Source organism: Salvelinus alpinus, chromosome 21, assembly GCF_045679555.1.
Source record: "Salvelinus alpinus chromosome 21, SLU_Salpinus.1, whole genome shotgun sequence".
In the NCBI taxonomy this organism is placed as follows: Eukaryota; Metazoa; Chordata; class Actinopteri; order Salmoniformes; family Salmonidae; genus Salvelinus; species Salvelinus alpinus.
In genome coordinates this window covers 20,538,989-20,554,928 of record NC_092106.1, presented here as the reverse complement: position 1 = coordinate 20,554,928, position 15,940 = coordinate 20,538,989, and the positions used below count along the sequence as shown (strand labels likewise).

At 40.5% G+C, this 15,940-nt stretch overlaps 1 protein-coding gene across 2 annotated transcripts in view; it reads left to right on the top strand.

Annotated features, from left to right (window-relative positions):
- Nucleotides 1-808: 808 nt before the first annotated feature.
- LOC139547999 (coiled-coil-helix-coiled-coil-helix domain-containing protein 2-like) overlaps nt 809-15,940 on the top strand; it is a 23,504-nt gene continuing 8,372 nt past the window's right edge. The window contains exons 1-3 of one of the 2 annotated variants that reach the window (XM_071357287.1): nt 809-994; nt 7,120-7,238; nt 7,336-7,409. In XM_071357287.1, the coding sequence (XP_071213388.1) occupies nt 945-994; nt 7,120-7,238; nt 7,336-7,409 (243 nt within the window). In that variant the 5' untranslated portion in view covers nt 809-944. Of the gene's footprint in view, nt 995-7,055; nt 7,239-7,335; nt 7,410-15,940 lie in introns of those variants that run through there. The other variant, XM_071357288.1, reaches the window with a different exon arrangement.

Here is a 15,940-nt window from a genome sequence, read left to right as displayed (position 1 = left end):
GCAACATCAACACAAGAACTGTTCATCAAGACTTTCATGAAATGGGTTTCCATGGCCAAGCAGCTGCACACAAGCCTAAGATCACCATGCACAATGCCAAAGGTCTACTGGAGTGGTGTAAAGTTAGCCGCCATTGGACTCTGGAGCAGTGGAAATGCGTTCTCTGGAGTGATGAATCATGCTTCACCATCTGGCAGTCCAAAGGATGAATCTGGGTTTGACAGATGTCAGAAGAACGCTACATGCCCGAATGCAGTGCCAACTGTAACGTTTGGTGGACGAGGAATAATGGTCTGGGGCTGTTTTTCATGGTTCGGGCTCCTTAGTTCCAGTGAAGGGAAATCTTAACACTACAGCATACAATTTACATTCTAGACAATTCTGTGCTTCCAACTTTGTGGCAACAGTGTGCACAAAGCGAGGTCCATACAGAAATTGTTTGTGGAGATCAGTGCCGACCTCACTAATGCTCTTGTGGCTGAATGGAAGCAAGTTCCTGCAGCAATGTTCCAACATCTAATGAAAAAACTTCCTATAAGAGCAGAGGCTGTTATTATAGCAGCAAATGGGGGACCAACTCCATAATGCCCATGATTTTGGAATTTGATGTCCGACGAGCATACTTTTGATCATGTAGTGTATATCAGAGGATACTTAATGTCATGTACTAGCTTTACATACCGTAACGTTTTTGGCATGGAGTCATGATTATAAAACGTTACATATGACAACAGATTTCAAAAGATTCAAAGCGAGTCGTCATCTCACCGGAAGTTACACGCACAAAATATGTGACACGGTAGTTAGTTCTGGAACACCAGTCTTTTTTTATTCCTACGAAGGTCGATTAGACATAGTACAGTAGCTAATGTGTCTGAGTCGCTTTCTTCAAACACAAAGGCATTTTCTTGTTATATTTCACTAGCTAGCTTTATCAATTGAAAATGCCAAGAGGAAGCAGAAGCAGGACGTCAAGAATGGCCACTCCAGCCAGGTAACGTTATGCAAATAGAAAAATAATGATATTAAATCAAATCAAATCAAGTTTATTTTATATAGCCCTTCGTACATCAGCTAATATCTCGAAGTGCTGTACAGAAACCCAGCCTAAAACCCCAAACAGCAAGCAATGCAGGTGTAGAAGCACGGTGGCTAGGAAAAACTCCCTAGAAAGGCCAAAACCTAGGAAGAAACCAGGCTATGAGGGGTGGCCAGTCCTCTTCTGGCTGTGCCGGGTGGAGATTATAACAGAACTATGCCAAGATGTTCAAAATATTCATAAGTGACAAGCATGGTCAAATAATAATCATGAATAATTCATAATAATCATAATAATAATCATAATAATATTAATAACGCATTGCCAGCTAGCTAACGTTAATACAGTAACTAGTTGACTTAGCATCAAGCAACTGCCTGACATTACTTACTCGCTAGGCTTGCATCCCTTCCCTGTGTTGTCCAGTCTATATTTTAATACTTGATAAACGGTGTCTATTTCAACCGAGGTAAAGACAGTTTCAAGTTGGAGATTCGACGGATATTCGCGCTTTCAAACCTCAATAGCTTTCAAACCACTTGAGCCACAGACTCCAAATAAGTGTCACGATGTTGGAAAAATTGCCCACAACATTGCACAGGTCTTATTTTCACGATTTGGACATTAATTCGCTTTCCAAAGTTAATAAACATGTGGAAATGTGAGCATAATTTTGTTGAATTAGTTAGGGAGCGTAAACAAAGTACAAACTTTTTTTTACATTCAAATTTCAATAGCTCCTTGGTCATGTGATCTACTGACTTCAAACAAGGTTCAGAATGTCCACTCAGTGGGTCTACACATTGCACACCCTTTAGTTTGTCCATTTTCATCTCATATGGTTTTACATTAATTTGTCAATTCAGAATTTCAATAGCTCCTTGGTCATGTGACCTAGTGACTTCAAACAAGGTTCAGAATGTCCACTTCATATTGCACACTCTGATGTTTGTCTACTTTCATCTCATGCTATTAGACTTAAATCTGTAAGCTTTGCAGGCCTTCATTTGACATGGGTGTTAACATTTTTCTTTTTAAGTCAACAAATGTTCCGTCCTCGCAATAACCATCTTTCACATGGACACTGAAAAGATCCGCAAATGGCTGTATGTGGTATGGATCGAGGACAGGAGAGGTGTTCAAATAGAGGTGCTTAAAGGAAGGCGCACAGGTAGGCCTCATGAAAAACAATGTTTCATATGCTCTTTTTAATCACAGTAATAGGCAGTGATTTGTCAGTCACAGTGAGCTTGATAATGTGAAAGAATTATTTCCATAGCATCACTTTCATATACTGTACATTAAGACAAATCCTTCTACGTTGAGTATTAGAACGCAGTTTACATAACCTGATAATGACTTGATATTTGAGTGCATTCACAACAAGCCACCTGCAGACAACTTACAAAATGCAATAGTGCATTTGAGGGTTCGTTTTTCTGATGAAAATAGTTATTTGATGCATGGCCTACTATTTCTAACTGGGAAAATAAATTCCTATGTCTTTTGTGAGTAAAATTATTTTTCCAAAATTGATTTAGGTACATTTTTGTGAAGAGTTATGAGGGTTGTGATATGGGTAATTTAATCGTAAAATCATTTAAGGGATCAATACATTTCTATATTGCTTCCCCAGTATCTGCATGAACCATCAGGCCAAGTGTTTTTGGTTGACCCTACTTGACAGAAGGAGGAATCGGAACACGCTGCATTCAAATTCAGGTCTTAGTTATTCCATTGTACTGGATATAATACATATTAGCATTTTACATACATTCATAAGTGTAATAGTTTATGACATACTGTGAAAAACTCTCTTGGATGCTGGCTCTGTCACTTTCAGACATGCGCAGAGCAGACTTGAACCACAGGGTGATCTCTGTAAAGAGAGAGTAATCCAAAAGGCACAGACACACCCCTTGACTTTCAATTGGCACCGTTGACCTGTATGTATTCTCTCCTGATTGGCTCTGTGGTGCACAGTCTGGCAGTCTGACTAAAGTGCCAGAGGTATGGTATGGTATGGTCCCGTGTGGCTCAGTTGGTAGAGCATGGCGCTTGCAATGCCAGGGTTGTGGGTTCATTCCCCACGGGGGGACCAGGATGAATATGTATGAACTTTCCAATTTGTAAGTCGCTCTGGATAAGAGCGTCTGCTAAATGACTTAAATGTAAATGTCATATCCATTCTGGATTCTGAGTGGTAAAATCATAGCTGAAAAATGCCTCTGTATGTGTATACATTTTCTGCCAAGATAGAACTGCCAAAGGGGAAGGAGTTGCAATCTACTGCAGAGAGAGCCTACAGAGTTCTGTCATGCTATCCAGTTCTGTGCCCAAACAGTTCGAGCTCCTACTTTTAAAAATCCAACTTTCCAGAAATAAGTCTCTCACTGTTGTCGCTTGTTACAGACCCCCCTCAGCCTCCAGCTGCGCCCTGGACACCATATGTGAATTAATTGCCCCCCATTTATCGTCAGAGTTTGTAATGTTAGGTGACCTAAACTGGGATATGCTTAACACCCCGGCCGTCCTACAATCTAAACTAGATTCCCTCAATCGCACCCAAATTATCATGGAACCTACCAGGTACAACCCCAAATCCGTAAACATGGTCACCCTCATAGATATCATCCTGACCAACCTGTCCTCTAAATACACCTCTGCTGTCTTCAACCAGGATCTCAGCGATCACTGCCTCATTGCCTGCGTCCGTAATGGGTCCGCGGTCAAACGACCACCCCTCATCACTGTCAAACGCTCCCTAAAACACTTCAGCGAGCAGGCCTTTCAAATCAACCTGGCACGGGTATCTTGGAGAGATATTGACCTCATACCGTCAGTAGAGGATGCCACTTTTATTCTTTAAAAGTGCTTTCCTCACCATCTTAAATAAGCATGCCCCAATAAAAAAATGTAGAACCAGGAACAGATATAGCCCTTGGATCACTCCAGACCTGACTGCCCTTGACCAGCACAAAAACATCCTGTGGCGTACTGCATTAGCATCGAATAGCCCCCGCGATATGCAACTTTTCAGGGAAGTTAGGAACCAAAATACACAGGCAGTTAGGAAAGCAAAGGCTAGCTTTTTCAAACAGAAATTTGCATCCTGTAGCACAAACTCCAAAAAGTTTTGGGAGACTAAAGTCCATGGAGAATAAGAGCACCTCCTCCCACCTGCCCACTGCACTGAGGCTAGGAAACACTGTCACCACCGATAAATCTACGATTATCAAGAATTTCAATAAGCATTTTTCTACGGCTGGCCTTGCTTTCCACCTGGCTACCCCTAACCTGGTCAACAGCTCTGCACCCCTAAGCCTCCCCCATTTTTTTTCTTTCACCCAAATCCAGATAGCTGATGTTCTGAAAGAGCTGCAAAATCTGGACCCCTACAAATCAGCCGGGCTAGACAATCTGGACCCTCTCTTTCTAAAATTATCCGCCGCAATTGTTGCAATCCCTATTACTAGCCTGTTCAACCTCTCATATCGTCTGAGATCCCCAAAGATTGGAAAGCTGCTGCAGTCATCCCCCTCTTCAAAGGGGGAGACACTCTAGACCCAAACTGTTAGACGTATATCTATTCTACCCTGCCTTTCTAAGGTCTTCGAAAGCCAAGTTAACAAACAGATCACCGACCATTTCGAATCCCACCGTACCTTCTCCGCTATGCAATCTGGTTTCCGAGCTGGTCACGGGTGCACCTCAGCCACGCTCAAGGTCCTAAACGATATTATAATCGCCATCGACAAAAGACAATACTGTGCAGCCGTATTCATCGACCTGGCCAAGGCTTTCGACTCTGTCAATCACTGCATTCTTATCAGCAGACTCAACAGCCTTGGTTTCTCAAATGACTGCCTTGCCTGGTTCACCAACTACTTCTCAGACAGAGTTCAGTGTGTCAAATGAGAGGGCCTGTTGTCCGGACCTCTGCCAGTCTCTGTGGGGTGCCACAGGGTTCAAATCTCGGGCCGACTCTTTTCTCTGTATACATCAATGATGTTGCTCTTGTGGCTGGTGATTCTCTGATCCACCTCTACGCAGACGACACCGTTCTGTATACTTCTGGCCATTCTTTGGACACTGTGTTAACTAACCTCCAGACGAGCTTCAATGCCATACAACTCTCCTTCCGTGGCCTCCAACTGCTCTTAAATGAAAGTAAAACTGAATGCATGCTCTTCAACCGATCGCTGCCCGCATCTGCCCACCCACCTAACATCACTACTCTGGACTGTTCTGACTTAGAATATGTGGACAACTACAAATACCTAGGTGTCTGGCTAGACTAAACTCTCCTTCCAGACTCATATTAAGCATCTCCAATCCAAAATTAAATCTAGAATCGGCTTCCTATTTCGCAACAAAGCATCCTTCACTCATGCTGCCAAACATACCCTAGTAAAACTGACTATCCTACTGATCCTTGACTTTGGCGATGTCATTTACAAAATAACCTCCAACACTCTACTCAGCAAATTGGATGCAGTCTATCACAGTGCCATCCGTTTCGTCACCAAAGCCCCATATACTACCCACCACTGTGACCTGTATGCTCTCGTTGGCTGGCCCTCGCTTCATATTCGTCGCCAAACCAACTGGCTCCAGGTCATCTATAAGTCCTTGCTAGGTAAAGCCCCACCTTATCTCAGCTCACTGGTCACCATAGCAGCACCCACCCGTAGCACGCGCTCCAGCAGGTATATTTCACTGGTCACCCCCAAAGCCAATTCCTCCTTTGGCCGCCTTTCCTTCCAGTTCTCTGCTGCCAATGACTGGAACGAATTGCGAAAATCACTGAAGCTGGAGACTCATATCTCCCTCACGATCTTTAAGCATCAGCTATCAGAGCAGTTTACAGATCATTGCACCTGTACGTAGCCCATCTGTAAATGGCCCATCCAACTACCTCTTTACCTACTGTATTTATTTATTTATTTTGCTCCTTTGCACCCCATTATTTCTATCTCTACTTTGCACATTCTTCCACTGCAAACCAACCATTACAGTGTTTTTACTTGTTATACTGTATTTACTTCGCCACCATGGCCTTTTTATATTTTTATTTATTTATATATATTTTTTGTTTGCCTTCACCTCCCTTATCTCACCTCACTTGCTCACATTGTATATAGACTTATTTTTCACTGTATTATTGACTGTATGTTTGTTTTACTCCATGTGTAACTATGTGTTGTTGTATGTGTCGAACTGCTTTGCTTTATCTTGGCCAGGTCACAATTGTAAATGAGAACGTGTTCTCAACTGGCTTACCTGGTTGAATTACATTTACATTTAAGTAATTTAGCAGACGCTCTTATCCAGAGCGACTTAATAAAGGTGAAATAAAAAATACTGTATGTGGGAATGTCTGTCCTACATGTAGTGTTGGTACATGGAATATTCCTCAACTGCATATATCATAAATTGCTATTGCAAATAGAAGTATTATGTTCAACAACTGACATTTTTAGATATTATTTTGACAAACACATTTTGGTGCTTACAATTCATTCTCTATTGTCATAGATTTGGTGGGCACTGTCATCTGTGATCTTTGTGATATGACTTTCTTTAAGCACGTACTGATGAAACTCACTTAATATTTTTTTCTTAAAGTCTACAAAGGCTCTACATTTCTTCACTCTGTGATAGGGTTGGATCCTATATGATACTTTTATTATTGTCCTGTAAATGGTTCAGTGCCTATAATTTAGGCTGTGTGTAGAATGGGGCATAAAGGACATTACCTCTACTAATAAATTACGACTAGATTATAGTGATAAGGAAAACAGCATACAAATTTGGCTTGTGTAGTCATTTGCCTATAACTAATCAGAATTCCATTATTTTTACATAAAGAGAATACGGCAAAATGAGAAGATCCTGCCATGGAAAAGACGAGTGGGCGGACATAAAGTGTAAAGGAGGGGAAATAACTCACACCATGCAGCAGGACACCTTCAGCTGTGGGGTCTTTATAATGCAGGCTTGATAGTTATATTTTCAATAATGAATGTTTAGCTGTTATGTGACAATTAGGTCAAAAACTATTTTATTTTTTGATGTAGATGGCCAAGGAAGTTGCACAGAACTTCCCCAACATCCCCTCCCAAATTGATATGGAAATTTCAAAAACACATGGAGAAACTGCAAAAAGAAATGGCTGAGGACATACTAAAAATGTCTGGTATGTAATGACATTTAATTCAAAGTAAATGTAAATTCTTTATTTTTATGTAGTTGTGTGGGACAGCCATATGTTCAGTTCATGCCTATGATTTCAGAGTTCAACAAAGCCAACAACTGCTTCATGTGTGCCACTGATAAAGAACCTGGATGTGGCCCAAAGACTGACTGGGTTAGTAACTTTATTTAACATGTTTATAATCTTTTGACAACAGTGACGGCATGTAAGACAATTTATGATATAACACAATGGATGGCTAATTTGTCATTCATCATACTGCTTTGATATTATTTATAACATGTTACGCTTTGTTTTGATTGAATGTTTTGCATGCCAACTGAGGTTCCATGTGCTGTGCCTAGGAATGAAGACAAGAGTAAAGAGTAAAGAACACAAACTGGAAGTGCAGTCTGTTGTTGAAAATGTATGCTATAGCCTATCCACACTGAAGAGGCTCTGAAATGTACATCAACCAGGGATTAAGAGAAAGTTAACACTGTGAAATGTTTCATACTTAATTGAAGTTAAGTGTCTGTTGACATGTTGGAAAAGATTAAAGGTCTACAATTTATTTTTAATTTGTCAATATTACATTTTTATTCATTGATTTACTGGCCACCATTACTGTGGTTACATGTTCAGTATATGTATTGACCAGCAAACCCACTGCAGCCTACCTCACCAGCTCACTCCATCCCTGCTTTGGACAATTAATAGCATGACTCTCGTACTTTGCCCTTTTCCTTTATAGTTGATATTAACGACAAAAGGAGATATTATCTGTCTCTCTCCTATTGTGTGCCACTGTTAAATACTGTGGATTTTTTTTTTTTAAACAGGGAAAATAAATACTTAGAACTACCAATTATTGGAGGTAAATATTAAAGAAAATGGTAAACACAACACTGGACTGAACCCCCTAATTGTCAAACTAATATTAATGTGCAACAATATAGAAGATACATGACTAGAGGTTATGCAATATGGGTGTATATCCACTGTATGCTTCTTAGGTGTGTAATTGACATGACCAAGGAGCTATTGCAAATTTGAAACTGAAAAATTACACCATGTGATTTTACAGTACACAAACAAGAGTGCAATATAGAAGGGTAGTCAGCGGACACTAGGTCAAATGACCAAGGAGCTATTGAAATTGTACATTTAGAAAAATTATTGTAAAACCATGAGATGAAAATGGACAAACTAAAGGGTGTGCAATGTGTGGACATTCTGAACCTTGTTTGAAGTAACCAGGTCACATGACCAAGGAGCTATTGAAATTCTACATTTAGAAAATTCATGTAAAACCATGTGAGATGAAAATGGACAAACTAAAGGGTGTGCAATGTGTGTGTCTATGCCATCGGGTTAGCTACAACCAGTTTTGAAAGTGTTTGGAGTAATGGTTAAAGAGCTATTAAAATGTGAACATTTTCATTTCTCACTATGTTGACGGTCGCTACCTGCTGTAAGGGAACTCCCCCCCCAATTGTACAAAATAACATGGCAACTTATTGGCAGAGAGCGAACCATACACACGATGGGATTGTGTGGGATTTCATATTGCAACCGGCGGTGTTTCGTCCAAAGTTGGTGGCAAATGCCATATTGTAAATGAGCTGTGTAACACCCCAAAAATCCTATAGTGGGCGTGTGAGTTCCATCTTATTTTTTCATAGGCTTACTGTAACGCAAGTCAAGACCCCAGAGCCAAATTTTGAAATTTTTTAAGTTTTGGCAAAAACTTATCACCCCCTTAAAAAAGTGCTTTCTGGACCGTTTTTCGAAATTCTTTCGATTTTTATGTCAATTACACATGTGTAAGAACTGTATGAAAATACTTTTGTCAAATTTTATTAACATAATTTTTTGGACATTTTTATTTGGACTTAAGGAATATGTTTTGTGCATTTTGGAATGTGATTTCATAGGAAGTCAAAAGTCAAAAATGTCAAAAATTTGGAAAAAACGTATCACCCCCTTTAAAAAAGTGCTTTCTTGACCGTTTTTTGAAATTCTTTCGATTTTTATGTCAATTACACATGTGTAAGAACTGTATGAAAATACTTTAGTCACATTTTACTATCATAATTTTTTATAAATGTTTACTTGTACTTAAGGAATATGTTTTGTGCATTTGGAATGTGATTTCATAGGAAGTCAAAAGTCAAAAGTTAAAAGTCAAAAATGTTAAAAATGTGGAAAAAACATATATTCCATTTAAAAAAGTGCTTTCTGGACCGTTTTTTGAAATTCTTTCGATTTTTACGTCAATTACACATGTATAAGAACTGTATGAAAATACTTTAGTCACATTTTACTATCATCATTTTTTATAAATGTTTACTTGTACTTATCACCCCCCAAACCTCCATAAATCACTCAGGCCAGCACCCATTGATTTGGGGCCGTAGTATAGTGCTCCCATGGACGTCTGGATGACACCTAAAAGCATTTAAAACCGTTTTGAAAAATGACATGAAAACATGAAAAATATTTTTTTTTTACTTTTTTGGAAAAACTCCATAAATCACTCAGGCCATTGACTCGAGAATAAAAAAACAAAAAATATTTTTCAGAAAAAAAACAGAATATTTTCTGACTTTTTTGGAAAACCTCCATAAATCACTCAGGCCAACACCCATTGATTTTTGTCCGTCGAATAGTGCTCCCAGAGCGGGTATGGAAGTCCGGATGCCCCCTAAACGCAATTTCATCCAGGGCATCTGGTAACCTAAAAAAAATACCAGGTGCACGAAAAGTTTGGACTTAGAATATTTTTCGAGTTTTTACGAAAAACTCCATAAATCACTCAGGCCATTGACTCGAGAATAAAAAACAAAAAATATTTTTCAGAAAAAAAACAGAATATTTTCTGACTTTTTTGGAAAACCTCCATAAATCACTCAGGCCAACACCCACTGATTTTTGTCCGTCGAACAGTGCTCCCAGAGCGGGTTGGAAGTCTGGATGCCCCCTAAACGCAGTTTCAACCAGGGCATCTGGTAACCTAAAAATAATGCCAGGTGCACAAACAGTTTGGACTTGTTTGTGTGTGTGTGAGCTTTTCTTTGACATCTGTTTCGAGAAATGACTGATTTACAGTTCATGAGGGTTGTCTAATCACATATATGAAGTTTTGAAAAGTTCTGACCTTTTAACCCTTCAAAACAGCATCTATGACACCATCTTAAGGCCCTTCTGGGTGTCACAGGAAGCTATAAGTAAAGACATATCCTCATCGGGGTATGCTCTTAGAGAATCCTGAGTTTTAAGTCTATACGTTAAGAACTGACTGATTTACACAGGGTTGCATGCACTATATATCACAAACTGCTGGTTGGGTATGGCAAAACACTTTTAGGGTGATTTTATCACTTCTGGTTGCTCCAGGAAGCTTAGAATCGACACAGGTAGACCTCATAGTGGCTTGATGGATTGTTATCAAAGACAGGTTCATAAGACATTCATAACCCACATAGGGTTTATTTAAAGAATGCACGTTAAATTTGCAATATGATTCAACACATCATATTGCAAAAGTAACACACACTGTTATGTTTGCAATATGATGTGTTGAATCATATTGCAAATTTAACATGCATTCTTTAAATACTTTAAATACTTTAGAAATACAAAATCGAACAGGCTTGTTGGGGTTTGTCTCTATGGGCCGAGCCGGTTTCAATGCACCTAGTCTTGAGACTCTGGGACTTTTCTAAACGTCGCCAGTTTCGTTGAGGTCAAAATGAATTGAAAACATTGCAAATACACGAGGCTTTTTATCGATCCGAGAACCTTCTAGAGCCACATAATTCACTGTGCACAATCGACCTGAGGTCTAGAACAGGTTTGTACATTTTCAGAACTCTAGGTCTAACGGTTCTTTAAAAGTTGGAACAAAAGTAACTACCACAGGCACTGTCTGCCTCTTAGCCCCTCAGTGTGTCCCTCCATCATTTCTGTTAGGGTGTGTAAATTTTTCTTTGAAATCTGATGGGACTAATGACTGATTTACAGTTCAGGAAGGTTGCCTAATCACAAATATGAAGTTTTGGAAAGATTTAACTTTTTTAACCCTTCGAAACAGCTCTTTTGACACCAATTATGGCACTTCCGGTTTGCACAGGAAGCTGACAGTAAACACATATCCTCATTGGAGTAGGCTTTTACAGAATCCTGAGTTTTAAGTCTATACGTTAAGAACTCAGTGATTTACATAGGGCTGAATGCACTATTTCTCTCAAACTGCAGGTTGGGTATTGCAAACACTTTTAGGGTGATTTTAACCACTTCCGGTTGTTCCAGGAAGCTTAGAATCGACACAGGTAGACCTTATGATGGCCTGATGGACTGACATCAAAGACAGGTTCCTAAGACCTTCATAACCCACATAGGCTTCAGGTTGAATTTGGAGGTGCAGTCAATGTATTCCTATGGAGAGAGATGTCAATGTAAACTGTGAGATGTAAAAACCTGTTTTCACTGTTAAGGGTTAATGCCACAAGGTCAAGGTTAGGCTTGCACAGATCGGGAGGACCTAAAGAACATTCCTGAGGTGAAATTGTGTTTCTAACCCTAACGGTTCTCTCGCTGTCTCCCAAAAGCAAATAGAATTGAAATTGAGGTCAAAAGGTCATTTTGCTCTGTTTTCTTGTCACTGTCGCTGTGGCCAGACCGAGTGAGCTACGGTCAAGCGGGGCATCTCGTTGAACTCGGCACGGCCTAGAGATAATAGTCATGCCATTGTCGGCTTTGTGTGTCTTTAAGCACCGTACTTTTTCACTCCATCCCTGCTGTGTGTGTGTGTGTGAGAGCTTTTCTTTGACATCTGTTTAGAGAAATGACTGATTTACAGTTCATGAAGGTTGCCTAATCACACACTTAACGTTTTGGAAAGATCTTACTTTTTTAACCCTTCGAAACAGCACCTATGACCCCATTTCAATGCACTTCCGGTTGGCACAGGAAGCTATAGGTAAACACATATCTTGATTGGGGTATGCTGTTACAGAATCCTGAATTTTAAGTCTATACGTTAAGAATTGACTGATCTACATAGGGTTGAATGCAGTGATTTTCAAAATTGCAAGTCATGTATATCAGGACACCTTTTAGGGTGGTTTTAACCACTTCCGGTTGGTCCAGGTAGCTTAAAATCAACACAGGTAGACCTCATAGTGGCCTGATGGATTGGTATCAAAGACAGGTTCATAAGACATTCATAACCCACATAGGCTTCAGGTTGAATTTGGAGGTGCAGTCAATGTATTCCTATGGGGCGAAATGTCATTGTAAACTGTTTGATCTAAACACCTTCATTTAACTATTAAGGGTTAATGCCACAGGGTCAATGTTAGGCTTGCACAGATCGGGGGGACCTTAAGAACATTCCTGAGGTCAAATTGTGTTTCTAACCCTAACGGTTCTCTCGCTGTCTCCCAAAAGCAAATAAAATTGACATGGAGGTCAAAAGGTCATTTTGCTCTGTCTTCTTGTAACGGTCGCTGCGCTCAGACCGAGCGAGCTACGGCCAAGCGGGGCATCTCGTTGAACTCGGCACGGCCTGGAGATTATGGTGATGTCATTTTAGTGGTGATTTCAGAATGCTGTTTTGCTGCATTCATGGAAGGCGCTGTGAATTTTGGGCCTGCTCTGAAATATTTGACAGTTGGCTTCTAAAGGAGTTGGAAAAAGTGAGTTTGGAGTCAGATGGTATCAGTTTGGTGTCTGAAAAGATGTAATTGACTGATGGACACTTGCTAGTTGACTTTTGTTTACATTTGCTAGTTGACTTGCTAGCTGACTTTTGTCCATTTGCAATATGTTTCAACGGGGAGGTACCATGAGGAAAAAGCGACATGATGAAATTTCACGAAACGAGCGATGGAGAGGAACCACTATCACTGCCCGGCCATTCTGAGGTCATCAGGACGTTGACTTTTGTATTTCTAAAGTATTTAAAGAATGCCCGTTAGATTTGCAATATGATTCAACATCACATCATATTGCAAATATAACGGGCATTTGCAATATGATGTGATGTTGAATCATATTGCAAATCTAACGGGCATTCTTTAAATACTTTACAAATGCAAAAGTCAACGGTCTGATGACCTCAGGATGGTCGGGCAGTGATAGTGGTTCCTCTCCATCGCTCGTTTCGTGAAATTTCATCGTGTCGCTTTTTCCTCATGGTACCTCCCCGTTGAAACATATTGCAAATGTACAAAAGTCAACGAGCAAGTCAGTGTCCATCAGTCAAATAGATATTTTCAGACACCAAACTGATACCATCTGACTCCAAACTCACTTTTTCCAACTCCTTTAGATGCCAACTATAACATATTTCAGAGCAGGCCCAAAATTCACAGCGCCTTCTATTTAAACCATAATAAAACAAATAATACGTAGTTATGTTCTAGCTGCGGGTCCAGTTCACCCATTATGTTTAGCCCTATGTGAGGCGACCTCGAATCCCAAGTTTCGGCTCGATAGGTCATTCGGTGCCCGAGCAAAACCCTAATTGGTGCTGAAATTCCACTTTTTTCATTGCCTTGCTACGGGGTCCTTGAATGAGCAATCAAACAGGCTTGTTGGGGTCTGTCTATATGGGCCGAGCCGGTTTCAACGCACCTAGTCTTGAGACTCTGGGACGTTTCTAAATGTCGTCCGTTTCGTTGAGGTCAAAATGAATTGAAAACATGGCAAATACACGAGGCTTTTTATCGACCCGAGAACCTTCTAGAGCCACATAATTCACTGTGCACAATCGACCTGAGGTCTAGAACAGGTTTGTAAATTTTCAGAACTCTAGGTCTGACGGTTCTTTAAAAGTTGGAACAAAACTAACTACCACATGCACTGTCTGCCTCTTAGCCCCTCAGTGTGTCCCTCCATCATTTCTGTGTCGGTGTGTTTTTTTTTTTTTTGAAATCTGATGGGATGAAGGACTGATTTACAGTTCATGAGGGTTGTCTATTCACATATATGAAGTTTTGGAAAGATTTGACATTTTTAACCCTTCGAAACAGCCAATTAGACACCAGTTATGGCACTTCCGGTTGTCACAGGAAGCTATAAATAAACACATATCATCACTGGAGTAGGCTGTTACAGAATCCTGAGTTTTAAGTCTGTATGTTAAAAATTGACTGATTTACATAGGGCTGAATGCACTATTTCTCTCAAACTGCAGGTTGGCTATGGCAAACACTTTTAGGGTGATTTAACCACTTCCGGTTGCTCCAGGAAGCTTAGAATCGACACAGGTAGACCTCATGGTGGCCTGATGGACTGACATCAAAGACAGGTTCATAAGACATTCATAACCCACATAGGCTTCAGGTTGAATTGAGAGGTGCAGTCAATGTATTCCTATGGGGCGACATGTCATTGTAAATTGTTTGATGTAAACACCAGCTTTTAACTGTTAAGGGTTAATGCCACAAGGTCAAGGTTAGGCTTGCACAGATCGGGAGGACCTTAAGAACATTCCTGAGGTGAAATTGTGCTTTTAACCTTAACGGTTCTCTCTCTGTCTCCCAAAAGCAAATAAAATTGACATGAGGTCAATAGGTCATTTGGGTCCGTCTTCTTGTAACGGTCGCTGCGCTCAGACCGAACGAGCTACGGTCAAGCGGGGCATCTCGTTGAACTCGGCACGGCCTGGAGATAATAGTAATACCGTTGCAGGCTTTGTGTGTCTTTAAGCACCGTACTTTTTCACTCCATCCTTCCTTTTTGTGTGTGTGTGTTTGTGTGAGAGAGCTGTCTGTTGGGAAAAATGACTGATTACAGTTCACGAGGGTTGTCTAATCACACAAGTGAAGTTTTGAAAAGATCTGACCTTTATTACCCTTCAAACCTGACCCTATGCACCATTTTAAGGTACTTCCAGTTGACATAGGAAGCTGAACGTGAACACATACCCTCCTTGGGGTAGGCTCTTATATAATATTGAGCTTTAAGTCTTTATGTTAAGAACTGACTTATTAACAGAGGGTTAAATGAGTGTGTGTTACTTCATAAAATCACATAAAATCACAGAATTCTCGCAGAGCTTCGAGACCCACTTTAAAAATGTTCGTGTGAACAAACTGCAACTGGATCTGTGATTTTTTTGAAAAAAAAATTCCTCTTCGTGAACATCACCAAATGGACAATGTACTATTTCTCTTAAATTACGATAGATAAACGGCAGTTTTTTTTTTTCCTGACACCGTATGCTTATGTACTTTGACGTGAAGCGGTCAAATCGCACCCTACTTTTCGTTTTTGACCTTTGATCCCAGCAAAATGGCCATAACTCAAAAAGCGCCGAAGCCTCGACGCCATCTTGTTCGGGGCCAACTTCCCTTTACTCCAAACCTACGCTCGCCGAGTTTCGTCTTCGAAATATTTTCCGTTTAGGAGAAAAGGCCGCGCTCGTTTGCCCCGTGTTCGTGCGCCTGCAATATGATTTATTTTCCGCCTTGTGGGAATTTTCGAGAATGCGGGGAGCAAGTCAAAAATTTGTTATTTTTATAAAACGGCGTCCGAAACGATTTCCGACATGACTTCCCGAAAGAGCTCCCCCGCGCCCTCGGCCCGACGCCGTCCGCGATTTTCCCGGACGAAGTCGGACGTCAGGTAAGGGACCGTACATTTCCAATGGGAGAATCTCCACCGATCATACGGCTCCCGTACCAGATGTCCCT